We start from the raw sequence: 13,990 nt of genomic DNA, 5'->3' as shown, positions 1-13,990 counted from the left end.
AATGTCAATTATCTTCCAGCACTATTCAGGGCAGCGGTCGGCAGTCACGCCACTTCCTGTATGTTGATGATGTCACAGACGCCTTCCTGACTGTGATGGAGCAGGGCATTCTGGGAGAGATTTACAACATCGGCACCAGCTTCGAGATCCCCATCATTGAGTTAGCCAGAGAACTAGTGAATATGGTACGACTGACCGAGATCAGTCTGTGCTGATGTGCTAATATGATCCAATCATTGCAGGACATGTGATTGGCTCATGTGCTCCGTGTGTAATATCCGTGTCATTTCTTATTCACAGAGAGTGAAGAATGTTTCTCCTGATGAAGCTGATGATTGGATAGAGTTTGTTGAAGACCGGTGTGTATGAACACGTGTGATGATAACTCTGATTTATACTTGATTATGTGTGTCCGTTCAGGAAATGTTTTGTGTTTGTAGACCCGTGAGTGAGCTGAGATACCCCATGACCTCAGATAAACTGCACAGACTCGGCTGGAGGCCAAACGTGACGTGGAAGGAGGGAATCCGACGGACAAGTAGGAGTTTCCTGTAATATATCTGTGCAGATGAGCTGTGTGATGATGTGTCGTGTGATTGTCTTGTTGTTGTTTCTTCAGTAAAGTGGTATGAGGAGAATCCACAGTACTGGCCATTAATCACACCGGAACATTTGACCGCTGCTGCTGACACCGATGATCTGCCAAAGACACGCATCACATATAGTCCGACAGACTCACAACATTTTATGAAAAAAGAGATGTTATTGTAATATTTAATGTGACTGTTTAATGTCTTATTATATAAATTTATATGCAAGTTTGTCTGATTGGCTCTTAAATAAATGTGTTGGGTTAATCCAAGTTAATTTCATACAGTGATTGATGTCCAATTGAAACTTATTTTTTAAACCTGTTTGTTATGGAAACTTTTATAAGCATCATGTATGTAAACAATGAATCCTTTAATAAACATTGTACAAACAGAGCTGTGAAGAATTTGTCATATTTTGCTGATGAAACTCATACATTTCATTGAACACAGATATCCTGATTTTACAGATATAATTTTATTGTGATTTTACTTCCACAGATATGATTATAGTACTAGTTTTAGAACACTTGAAACATCAACACAAAATAATTAAGATCACACTTTACATCTTTGTTCTGATCTCATTTATTTACATTTATGCATTTGGCAGACGCTTTTATCCAAAGTGACTTACAGAGCACTTATTACAGGGACAATCCCCCCGGAGAAACCTGGAGTTAAGTGTCTTACTCAAGGACACAATGGTGGTGACTGTAGGGATCAAACCAGCAACCTTCTGAGTACCAATGTATTATACAGTGCACTTATTACAGGGACAATCCCCCCGGAGCAACCTGGAGTTAAGTGTCTTACTCAAGGACACAATGGTGGTGACTGTGGGGATCAAACCAGCAACCTTCTGAGTACCAATGTATTATACAGAGCACTTATTACAGGGACAATCCCCCCGGAGAAACCTGGAGTTAAGTGTCTTACTCAAGGACACAATGGTGGTGGCTGTGGGGATCAAACCAGCAACCTTCTGATTACCAATGTATTATACAGGGCACTTATTACAGGGACAATCCCCCCGGAGAAACCTGGAGTTAAGTGTCTTACTCAAGGACACAGTGGTGGTGGCTGTGGGATCAAACCAGCAACCTCCTGATTACCAGTTATGTGCACTTATTACAGGGACAATCCCCCCCGGAATAACCTGGAGTTAAGTGCCTTGCTCAAGGGCCCAACAGTGGCATCTTGGTGGTGCTGGGGCTTGAACCCCCGACCTTCTGGTCTCGACTAAATATAGACATAAAACATTAAAAAAATTTTTTTTTTTACACATTTTGCACTTTTTGTATATTCAGTCATTTTTTCTTTTTTTTCCTTTGGTTTCGTACATTTGCATACATTGCCTCCATACATAACATGTGTGTCACATGTACAGTGCCATCTAGTGTCAAGACACCATAACAAAGCCCGTCTGGCGAGGAGACAAGAGGCCGTTCTCTTTGAATGGATGTCTCTGGAGGAGATGCTTCACTATGTCGAACAAACTGCTTTTGTGAAGAAACTTTACATCACTTAAATAACTGACCACCTGTCCGCTAATATTCTACATGTTTTACACTAAACAATCATTTTGGAGTGAACTATGTGTGGAGTTTTCAACGATAAAATAGCTTTTTTTACTAGAGAAGACGCAGTCATTTTGCGACAGGTAGGTGTCAGTTTACGGCTCTCATGAATTTGAATGGTATACGCAAACGGTGACTTCCTGTCGTAACACGCTAGTTGACCGTTACGCGAGGTTTCCACAGTTTAAAGGATCTCTGAACATTATGATAACAGACTGAGACGGAAGTGACGTGTGAGGAGAGGAACATACACACACGTGTGCAGGACAGCATGTTGTGTTAGCAGCACATGTGTAGATAAGTGTGTTTATGTGAATGTATAAAGTGCGATTAGAAGTGATTTAAACACTTGCAGCTGAACAGATTGTGTTTGTGATGATGGGCGAGCACGAGCGCTATCCGCCGCCGAACTTCAGCAGTCCCGCAGAACCACCACCATCATCATCATCATCATCAGTCCACTGGAGTCCACTGCAGCAGAACCAGATGAAGTTCGAGGCGAACAGAGACTGGAGCTGGACTCAACCCGCACCGGCCGGACTCTGGAACTCAAGCCCGTCTCCGGTTCATTATCACGGACAGCAGCAGCAGCATCATCATCATCATCATCATCAGTACAGACAGGGCTGGCAGACTCCTGGACAACAGCAGCAGTGGGGCAAGAAGGTTCAAACCTAATAAATCACTAGTCTGCTGCACCGTTATGTGTTTAGAAACGGATGTTATTGTAATATGTGTTATTGTCTTTCAGCAGAAGCAGCAGAAAGAGGTGGACTTCAGTCATTTCTGTGACACGTGTGACAGAGTCTTCAAAAATCAATACAAATATGATGAACATATTTCACAGCATGTCAAGGTAATCCATCATGAATCTTTAAACACACAAGATAATCAGATGTATAGATCATTAGATAATCCACATGAAGCACAATGACCACCAGGAGATGGCGCCAAATACACGACACAGACTCAATGATGACTCAAATGACACAGAATGAAACTCATTCTGTGAAATCTCATGACTAAAATCATGTCTGCATGCTATGCAAACCTTTAGTCATTGTTGTGTTTGCATGTGTAATTAGTTCTTATGTACAATTATTATCTTTTATTTGTTTGGAGATGTTTTTGGACACTATGATCAATTATATTTGTAATGTTGGAACTTTTGATCGCTTTGTCGTATCAACACACAATTATTCTCAGATACAGTCGACATGATTGAGAACAAAACAAAAGCAGTTTTTCGGAGCCATCTTATTTACACCCAGAGATATATAAGGTTAAATAAGAAAAATTAGAAAAAAGTACATTTTTGGCTCAATTATTTGGTCCAATTATGTTTCTTTGACTGAGAGTCTCCAAATGTATCATAATCGATGTCATTAAAAATGTTGAAAGGTTTTCTTTACAATGATACAAACACTTGATGCTCCTTTCATAGACACTAATCATTGCCATAAGCTGATTGATAATGTAATCAAAAATGTAACCTAAATTGTAATCTGATTACACAATCCAGATTACATCTAACTACTCGTGCTATTCTAGTATCCTTTTCGAAACCTGTATGATTGTGATTTCATAGTGGTGGTGGCATAGTGGACTAAAGCACATAACTGGTAATCAGAAGGTTGCTGGTTTGATCCCCACAGTCACCACCATTGTGTCCTTGAGTAAGACACTTAACTCCAGGTTGCTCCGGGGGGATTGTCCCTGTAACAAGTGCTCTGTATAATACATTGGTACTCAGAAGGTTGCTGGTTTGATCCCCACAGTCACCACCATTGTGTCCTTGAGTAAGGCACTTAACTCCAGGTTGCTCCGGGGGGATTGTCCCTGTAATAAGTGCTCTGTATAATATATTGGTACTCAGAAGGTTGCTGGTTCGAGCCCCACAGTCACCACCATTGTGTCCTTGAGTAAGACACTTAACTCCAGGTTGCTCCGGGGGGATTGTCCCTGTAATAAGTGCTCTGTATAATACATTGGTACTCAGAAGGTTGCTGGTTTGATCCCCACAGTCACCACCATTGTGTCCTTGAGTAAGACACTTAACTCCAGGTTGCTCCGGGGGGATTGTCCCTGTAATAAGTGCTCTGTATAATACATTGGTACTCAGAAGGTCACTGGTTTGATCCCCACAGTCACCACCATTGTGTCCTTGAGTAAGACACTTAACTCCAGGTTGCTCCGGGGGGATTGTCCCTGTAATAAGTGCACTGTATAATACATTGGTACTCAGAAGGTCACTGGTTTGATCCCCACAGTCACCACCATTGTGTCCTTGAGTAAGACACTTAACTCCAGGTTGCTCCGGGGGGATTGTCCCTGTAATAAGTGCTCTGTAAGTCCCTTTGGATAAAAGCGTCTGCCAAATGCATAAATGTAAATTATTTTCTCTCCGCAGTGTTCCGTCGATGACTGTAATTTTACAGCTCACGAGAAGCTGGTGAAGATCCACTGGAGGAATGTAAGTCACATGCCATCATCTGCTGTTTTACAGTAAACACAAGCACATGTTAAGGGGGTCGCACACCGAACGAGAAGCGCAGCGCCGCGCCACGTCTAGAACAACTCGCAGGTATCGCACACCGGACGCGCACATTCTATTCGCGCGAGCTCAATTTTGAATCAATTCCTGGTAGAAGTCTAGAAGAGCTGCAGGATGGGTGAGTTTTAACTTGATGTATTATTTATTTTTTATGTTAATTGCTGATGTTTGAACGTTAATCAAGTAAAAGTGTGTCACGTTGTTAAGTCTGTTATTTTGTTGTAATGTTATCCGTTGTCTTGGCAACTATGTTACATAATACAATAGTATTTATTTAGCTAGCGTTTAACCCGAGTGAAAAGTATGAGAGTATGGTTAGGATGGTAGAGTATTGAAAAATGGCACAACAGGGGAAAATGAAAGATTTAAAAGGGCTATGTTTGTTATATATTTTTTCCAATATGACTTTATTTAAGCTGTTAAAATAGGAATGTTAAACTAAATGTATATTGCAGCACAGGGTGAAGTCAGTATGTACATTAACGATGATTTGAGACAAATAAATGTAAATTCAATATACAACTATGTAAATGGCGCTCTGTGGCGCGGCAGGGTTTTGAACAAGGTCCCGCGGACAGACGCCGAATGGCGCCGCTGGTGTGTGTACACTCATAGAGAATAATGTGTTCGAATTTTAAAGACATGGCGCTGCGCTGCGCGTTCGGTGTGCGACCCCCCCCCTTTACACGTCAGTTCAAAGTAACTGTTCACTCAAAAAGAAAACTTTACTCGCCATCTTGTCACGAGAGAGAGAATTCGACTTGTAATGAGTCTCTGCTTCTCCTTCAGAATCACAGTCCTGGTGCCAAGAGAATCAAACTGGACACCCCAGAGGAGATCACCAGGTGGAGAGAAGAGAGACGCAAGTATGAGACACGTTCTCTTGATGTCATCCACATCCAGCTGTCGCTGTTTCAATCAGATGTTGATGCGTCTTCAACACCCTTTATATGTGCAGAAACTATCCGACGCTGAGCAACATGGAGAAGAAAGTGAAGCTGATGGAGGTGAAGGAGCAGCGAGGAGACGTGCTGGAGACGGCACAGTTTGGGTGCGTCACTGAACTCTACACCGTTTCCATGATTGTGTGTGTGTGTGTGTGTGTGTGTGAACGTGAAAGTATTTCCTTTCCCTCTTTCCCAGTCGGATGAAGAGGGGGTCGTGCAGGGGTCGTAGAGGTCAGAATCGGGGACGAGGATTCAACAGGCCCAGTGAAGGAGTGAATGAAAGATTTCAGTTCAAGAGCTCTGAGACGGAGCAGCACATGCCTCTTAAACGACCTCATGTGGACGCAGACCCGCTCGGAGCTCTCGCCAACAGTGACCCAGGTCAGAAAAACTCACCCGCTGCATTTATACCACCATTCTGTGAAGTTACTGAAGGTGCCTTCAAGAAACTCTGCACTGATCAATAAAGTCCAACTGAAAGTAAAAATCCCATTCATTAATCCTGTAGACTAATTGATTAATAGAGATAACTTCTAAACCTTTAAAGACAGACCTACAGTGAGCTACGAGGTTGTTTATCGATAGTGTATCCTTCCTTTGAAGACATCCGTCTGTGTTAATTCAGCTTTTTTTTTTTTTTTACCCAATCTGTAACGCCCAATTCCCAATGCACTCCAAGTCCTCGTGGTGGCGTAGTGACTCTCCTCAACCCATGTGGCGGAGGACGAATCTCAGTTGCCTCCGAGACCGTCAATCACGTGACTTGTTGAGCACGTTACCGTGGAGACGTAGCGCGTGTGGAGGCTTCACGCTATTGAAGAGAGATCCACCAATCAGAGAATTGCATCACAAGAGCTCCGCCCACTCCCAATATGCACCATGAATGACCCAATTGAGTCTCTCTCTCCCTGCACTCTCAAACTACTGATATTTGTTATCTGAATATTGTGCAATAGAATTTATACATTGTTCTATACTTATAATCGACAACTTTACATCCATAGTTATCATCATTTATAATTCAATGACATCATTTGCAATGCTTCATGGGATTGTAGTTCATTCCCTCATTAGAGACGGTAAACAGTCTTGTATCTTTGTCTTTCTGTCTGATTTTTAAACACTTTTATGCTTCAAATCAAAGTTTATAATGTTGTGATTCACCTCAGAACTGGTTGGTTAGTTCACGGTGCACAACTCTAAATACTTCCGGAAACAAGACGGCTGAAAAAGTGGGCGGGAATTGTTGCGCTCTGTTGCTATGATGCTGTCATGTAAATATTTGATGGATATTTAGAGGTTTACGAGTGTTTGTATTAATTTAATTAACTTCTGTTTTATCAGAGTCTGATAAAGAGGATTCAGTTCAACAGAAGCAGGCTGGAGTCTCTGTTGCCCCTAAAAATGTGACCTCTGCCCTGGGGTCACTGATGTCCAGTTATGGAGACGACATGACCAGTGACAGTGAAGCAGATCCTGAAGGTTAGTGCACTTGCATGTGCATACTTCTCAGGACTCAACATGAACACATGTCCACGACAACCATTTACAGTCAGTTGTTGATCATAAACAACATAAAAATAACTTTTAATTTTAATCACACACAGTACAGATGCATTGAAGCACTCGAGTCCACACTCATTAATATGCGCTCAACTGAAACACTTCTGTGAGTCACTGGCTGAACTGACACTTCTTAAAGAGACAGTATCCATTTAGTCCATTGCTTTATGTAAACAATAAACATGTAAAAAAAAAATGCTTTTACTATATGCATTTATATATTTTATACATTTATATGCATTCCATTTAATATATATTTATTGATGGAATACATGAAATTTGTGCATTTTACGCTAAAATCTAATGATAAAATACAGTTTGTCAAATTTATATTTTTCATAATGTATCAGTTCAGATGGTCATTAGGCATTAGCTCAGGGTCTGTGTATCTCAGCGAGTATTGACGCTGACTATCACTCCTGGAGTCGTAAGTTTGAATCCAGGGTGTGCTGAGTGACTCCAGCCAGGTCTCCTTAGCAACCAAATTGGGCCGGTTGCTAGGGAGGGTAGAGTCACCCCCTCTTGGGGTAACCTCCTCGTGGTCGCTATAATGTGGTTCTCGCTCTCAGTGGGGCGTGTGGTGAGTTGTGTGTGGATGCCGCGGAGAATAGCGTGAAGCCTCCACACGCGCTACGTCTCCATGGTAACGCGCTCAACAAGTCACGTGATGAGATGCGCAGATTGACGGTCTCAGATGTGGAGGCAACTGAGATTCGTCCTCTACCACCTGGATTGAGGCGAGTCCCTACACCACCATGAGGACTTGGAGCACATTGGGAATTGGGCGTTCCAGATTGGGGAGAAAAATAAATAGCTGTCATGTATCCAGATGTATGCTGTAGTCAAGACTTTCGGCGTGTTTAAGAGGTGATTCAGCTGTCTGGATCACAGTAGTATATTAATGCAGTCCTTCCAAAGTGTGTCGGATAATTCTGGTCTGCTGCATCCTTCACTATATAGTGCTCCGAATCAGCCCACAAAAGCAGAATTCAAATCAGTAGCCTGATATGTTTAATTGGCACTGAACCAGCACAGACAGCGTGCGCTTTTACCGGCTGCAATACATTCTTAGTGAACTCCCCCCGTACTGAATTACAGTATGTACAGGATTATAACAAGACATTATTATTACCTCTATAATACATTATCTATACAGGCTTCAGAAAACATGGTATGAGTAATTGTTTTTAAGCAGACAGTCCTGCTGTTGTTTGACAGCTGTAGTGAGTGATGACGGGTTTGTTTCATAGTCACAGATGCCGTTGTGCTCAGAGCTGGTCAGGCGGTGCAGGAGAAGAAAGCTTTACCGGCGGCTCATCCAGTTCCTGTCCAGAAGAACACAAAACAACAAGAGGAACCTGGAGATGGACCACAGACGTCCCATCATCCACCGGCTGGGAGAGGGAGAGGAGGCAGGGGACGTCACGGGGTCAGGGGTCGTAGAGGAGGGCAAGGCAACCCCAATGAACCACGACAACACCGACCGACACTGCTGGAGATGGTGAGTGTATCATTTACTCGCCTTCATGTCATTCCAAACCCCTATGAGGAGGAACACAAAAGAGATGTTAGGCAGAATGTTCACGCTGCTCTTTTTCCATGCAATAAAAACATTCATTGTTATTATAAATGGGTCAATGACCAACAAACTTTTTTTTAAAACATTTTATGGGGCTTAGAGTCAAAAATGTGATGTAACCGTCCAGAGACAGTCAAAAATAGAAGTCTCATTAAAAGCTAAAATGATTGGGGGTCTGGGTATCTGAGCGAGTATTGACGCTGACTATCACACCTGGAGTCGTGAGTTTGAATCCAGGGCGTGCTGAGTGACTCCAGTCAGGTCTCCTTGACAACCAAATTGGCCCGGTTGCCAGGGAGGGTAGAGTCACATGGGGTAACCAAATTGGCCCGGTTGCTAGGGAGGGTGGAGTCACATGGGGTAACCAAATTGGCCCGGTTGCCAGGGAGGGTGGAGTCACATGGGGTAACCAAATTGGCCCGGTTGCCAGGGAGGGTGGAGTCACATGGGGTAACCAAATTGGCCGGTTGCCAGGGAGGGTGGAGTCACATGGGGTAACCAAATTGGCCGGTTGCTAGGGAGGGTGGAGTCACATGGGGTAACCAAATTGGGCCGGTTGCTAGGGAGGGTAGAGTCACATGGGGTAACCAAATTGACCCGGTTGCCAGGGAGGGTAGAGTCACATGGGGTAACCAAATTGACCCGGTTGCCAGGGAGGGTAGAGTCACATGGGGTAACCAAATTGGCCCGGTTGCCAGGGAGGGTGGAGTCACATGGGGTAACCAAATTGGCCGGTTGCTAGGGAGGGTGGAGTCACATGGGGTAACCAAATTGGCCGGTTGCTAGGGAGGGTGGAGTCACATGGGGTAACCAAATTGGGCCGGTTGCTAGGGAGGGTAGAGTCACATGGGGTAACCAAATTGACCCGGTTGCCAGGGAGGGTAGAGTCACATGGGGTAACCAAATTGACCCGGTTGCCAGGGAGGGTAGAGTCACATGGGGTAACCAAATTGGCCCGGTTGCCAGGGAGGGTAGAGTCACATGGGGTAAACAAATTGGCCCGGTTGCTAGGGAGGGTAGAGTCACATGGGGTAACCAAATTGGCCCGGTTGCTAGGGAGGGTAGAGTCACATGGGGTAACCAAATTGGCCCGGTTGCTAGGGAGGGTAGAGTCACATGGGGTAACCAAATTGGGCCGGTTGCTAGGGAGGGTAGAGTCACATGGGGTAACCAAATTGGGCCGGTTGCTAGGGAGGGTAGAGTCATATGGGTAGATGTCTGTCACAGTCCGTCATGATTACTTGAATCAATAACAGGACGGTTACTGTGATTAATGTCATTTGATTGTTATTGTGTCATTGTTTTGCAGTTATTGGCTCCTGATATTCGTCATGAGAGGAACATTGTTCTTCAGTGTGTTCGATTCATCGTACGCAAAGGATTTTTTGGTCTGGCTGCTAAAGACTGTAACAAAATCGACCTGAGTTCAAACACAACTGTCGGTACACGTGACTCGACGTGTGAAGATGATGATGATGATGAGCACAACAGAACGACAGCTGAGAGCATCACAAGAGATGAAGAACAGACACAGACAGACAGCCGGAGCAGCCAATCACAGGAGGAGCTCAATCACACAGCGGCCTGTCAGATGTCTCCAGTGATGTCACAGCGCTATGACACCCGTAACACAGACACATGTGACGTCAGAGATGGAGTCTCGTCTCAGAGTCCAGTTAAAGTCCAGCGGCCCAGTGTGTTCCTGAAGCTGTTTGCTCACAGTTTAGTGTGTGAAGATCCAGACGAGCGACAACCGAACGAAAACTGTCCTGACGTGTCAGACGAGTGCCGAGATGCAGAAGATGAACCGGACGAATGTAAACAACCACGCAGAGCTCTATAGTGATGACAGTTTATTCATTTGTGCGTCGTTATTAATCAGATGTTTTGTATCGACTAATTGAACCTGTCAAAAAAGGAGCTTAAGTGTCTGAGAAAGTCAAATGATATCACTGTATGGGGATGATATTAAAATCCATGTTGATTGACATTTATTATAAACTAGCCAATACAATCAGTTAATGGGTGTTTTTTCAGAGAAACATTACTAATCATATTGTTTAAATATATACTAAATGGAGCTGTCAGAATGAATGGCAGATAAAATAGTTTGATATGAATTAGATTTATCTGTATAATGCTTCCATTCTTCTGGGTAATTAAGGGCCATTTTAACACACTGAAACACCCAAACATTCTCTGTGTGAAATAAAGGAGACGCTTGGACTCGTTCTGTGTGTGTGTGTGCGTGTCAGGTGTCTTGATGGATCTATTCATTATAATCTCCATCTTCACCTGCAGCTGTTCAGGTGTCTCGATGATGAAGGGTGGAGATGCTGAAGACTCCTTTGGCTCTATATTTGTGGTTTAATGTTGAGAAGTCTTTCTTTTGTAACACACACAAGTTCTGTCTTGTCCTAACAGTGTGTGTTGAGTCTGACGGGTGGATGAATCTTCAGTCTGTCACAATGAACTCTGTCAATCTGCTCAATGATTGTGTCCCTGTTGCCAGTCATGTGACAATAAAGTGCCTAATAATGTTTGAAGTGTCTGTATGAACAGAAAGCAGATAAAGATATAGTTTCAGTTTTATCTGCATGACAAATAGTTTTACATTTATATTGCCAAAGTGTTTTCATTTTGGCTGTTTCTGATTAAAACAATTACATTGTTTAATGTGAGCAGTGTTGTAATGTATACATGTACTGTATGAGCTCTACTGAAGATAGTCTTCTGAGCACTAGAAGCATTTATTTGAACTATTAGCATAAATAATGATCATCTGAATGTGAACTGTTCTTGAGTTGCTCATGTAGGATAATAAATCACATCTTTACATATATGGTGAATATTTCTGATATCTCAAGAGTACTGCTAGTTATTTTAGTAAATGGTGTGATCATTTGTCTCATTCAAATACTGCAGTATATTGCAATAATATTAATAAATGTAACAATATTGATCAGTAAATTACTACCTTTTGTACATACAGGTGAAACTCGAAAAATTAGAATATCGTGCAAAAGTTCATTAATTTCAGTAATTCAACTTAAAAGGTGAAACTAATATATTATATAGACTCATTACAAGCAAAGTAAGATATTTCAAGCCTTTATTTGATATAATTTTGATGATTATGGCTTACAGCTTATGAAAACCCCAAATTCAGAATCTCAGAAAATTAGAATATTACATGAAATCAATAAAAAAAAGGATTTTAAATACAGAAATGTCGGCCCTCTGAAAAGTATAATCATGCATATGTACTCAGTACTTGGTTTGGGCCCCTTTTGCATTAATTACTGCCTCAATGCGCGTGGCATGGATGCTATCAGCCTGTGGCACTGCTGAGGTGTTATGGAAGACCAAGATGCTTCAATAGCGGCCTTCAGCTCTTCTGCATTGTTTGGTCTCATGTCTCTCATCTTTCTCTTGGCAATGCCTCATAGATTCTCTATGGGGTTCAGGTCAGGCGAGTTTGCTGGCCAATCAAGCACAGTAATACCATGGTCATTGAACCAGGTTTTGGTACTTTTGGCAGTGTGGGCAGGTGCCAAGTCCTGCTGGAAAATGAAGTCAGCATCTCCATAAAGCTTGTCTGCTGAAGGAAGCATGAAGTGCTCTAAAATGTCCCGGTAGACGGCTGCGTTGACTCTGGACTTAATAAAGCACAGTGGACCAACACCAGCCGATGACATGTCTCCCCAAACCAACACAGACTATGGAAACTTCACACTGGACTTCAAGCAGCTTGGATTGTGTGCCTCTCCATTCTTCCTCCAGACTCTGGGACCTTGGTTTCCAAATGAGATGCAAAATTTGCTCTCATCAGAAAAGAGGACTTTGGACCACTGAGCAACAGACCAGTTCTTTTTTTCTTTAGCCCAGGTAAGACGCTTCTTACGTTGTTTGTTGTTCAGGAGCAGCTTGACAAGAGGAATACGACATTTGAAGCCTCAGTCCACTCCTTGTGAAGCTCCCCCACACATTTGAATGGCCTTTTCCTGACAATCCTCTCCAGGCTACGGTCATCCCTGCTGCTTGTGCACCTTTTTCTTCCACACTTTTCCCTTCCACTTAACTTTCTATTAATGTGCTTTGATACAGCACTTTGAGAACATCCAACTTCTTTTGCAATTACCTTTTGAGGCTTTCCCTCCTTGTGGAGGGTGTCAATGATGGTTTTCTGCACAACTGTCAGGTCAGCAGTCTTCCCCATGATTGTGAATTCAACTGAACCAGACTGAGAGACCATTTAAAGGCTCAGGAACCCTTTGCAGGTGTTTAGCTGATTAGAGTGGGACACTTTGAGCCTACAATACTGAACCTTTTCACAATATTCTAATTTTCTGAGATTCTGAATTTGGGGTTTTCATAAGCTGTAAGCCATAATCATCAAAATTATATCAAATAAAGGCTTGAAATATCTTACTTTGCTTGTAATGAGTCTATATAATATATTAGTTTCACCTTTTAAGTTGAATTACTGAAATTAATGAACTTTTGCACGATATTCTAATTTTTCGAGTTTCACCTGTATGTATGCATTTTTTTCTTGTATTTTTATATAAATATTATTAATTATAAATTAACAGTTTATATAATTTTTTACTTATATGTGATAAACACAAACGATTCCCCATAATGCATTGCGAAAAATAAATAAATATATTGTCACGTTGTTGCCGTAATTATTAAATTAACAGTAAATATAAATATTAGGTTATTAGTTATTATCTTTTTATATAATATTCATGAAATAAAAAAAATTATTAAATTAATTTATCTTGTTAGATGTGATAAACGAATTAATGATTGTCCACTGTTTTGTATTGTGACAAATTAATAGTATGTTTTTATATTATTGTTGTCATTATGTATAATGATAGTAATAGATTTAGTGAATATATTTTAACGAATAATATGTATTTTTTTTTTTACTTGTACATATTCTTATATAAACATTCAAATAAAACATCTTATAACATACATACATATTTATGATATATTATTACAAATAATACAAATATATATTTTGTTAAAAGTGAATAAACAAATTAATTCTTGTCTTTAATGTATTAAATGTTAAAAATGTATTAATAATGTTTATATGTATTAACGTATTTACTAACAACGAGTCTCATCCAGACGCCGCAGTACAAGCATCAGCAGCCGGC

The 13,990-nt window shown here is 41.7% G+C and overlaps 2 protein-coding genes across 3 annotated transcripts in view; both read left to right on the top strand.

The window, feature by feature from the left end:
• LOC127646803 (dTDP-D-glucose 4,6-dehydratase-like) overlaps positions 1-979 on the top strand; it is an 8,379-nt gene extending 7,400 nt beyond the window's left edge. The window contains 4 exon segments of the mRNA XM_052130706.1: positions 20-185; positions 301-359; positions 441-538; positions 620-979. Of these exon segments, the coding sequence (XP_051986666.1) occupies positions 20-185; positions 301-359; positions 441-538; positions 620-771 (475 nt within the window). The 3' untranslated portion in view covers positions 772-979.
• A 1,428-nt stretch (positions 980-2,407) lies between these two features.
• On the top strand, positions 2,408-11,622 carry nufip1 (nuclear FMR1 interacting protein 1). 2 transcript variants are annotated; one of them, XM_052130693.1, is made up of 9 exons: positions 2,408-2,836; positions 2,925-3,026; positions 4,581-4,643; positions 5,514-5,590; positions 5,683-5,775; positions 5,868-6,052; positions 7,016-7,153; positions 8,485-8,735; positions 10,123-11,622. In XM_052130693.1, the coding sequence occupies exons 1-9, from the start codon at positions 2,546-2,548 to the stop codon at positions 10,654-10,656; spliced, it is 1,734 nt and encodes a 577-aa protein (XP_051986653.1). In that variant the 5' UTR covers positions 2,408-2,545; the 3' UTR covers positions 10,657-11,622. The 2 variants fall into 2 exon arrangements, with proteins under 2 accessions (XP_051986653.1, XP_051986652.1); XM_052130692.1 differs by having other exon boundaries at positions 2,922-3,026.
• Positions 11,623-13,990: the final 2,368 nt, after the last annotated feature.

This window comes from Xyrauchen texanus, chromosome 7, assembly GCF_025860055.1.
Source record: "Xyrauchen texanus isolate HMW12.3.18 chromosome 7, RBS_HiC_50CHRs, whole genome shotgun sequence".
Taxonomy (NCBI): Eukaryota; Metazoa; Chordata; class Actinopteri; order Cypriniformes; family Catostomidae; genus Xyrauchen; species Xyrauchen texanus.
Note: the sequence above shows the minus strand (reverse complement) of the source record. Positions and strands in the feature narration are given on the sequence as shown.

Excerpts from the sequence above, each read along its gene's own strand:
- nufip1 (XM_052130692.1), top strand. The coding sequence starts at position 2,546 with ATGATGGGCGAGCACGAGCGCTATCCGCCGCCGAACTTCAGCAGTCCC. Across the intron at positions 4,644-5,513 it reads TGAAGATCCACTGGAGGAAT|AATCACAGTCCTGGTGCCAA; the intron begins GTAAGTCACATG and ends CTTCTCCTTCAG. Across the intron at positions 5,591-5,682 it reads TGGAGAGAAGAGAGACGCAA|AAACTATCCGACGCTGAGCA; the intron begins GTATGAGACACG and ends TTATATGTGCAG.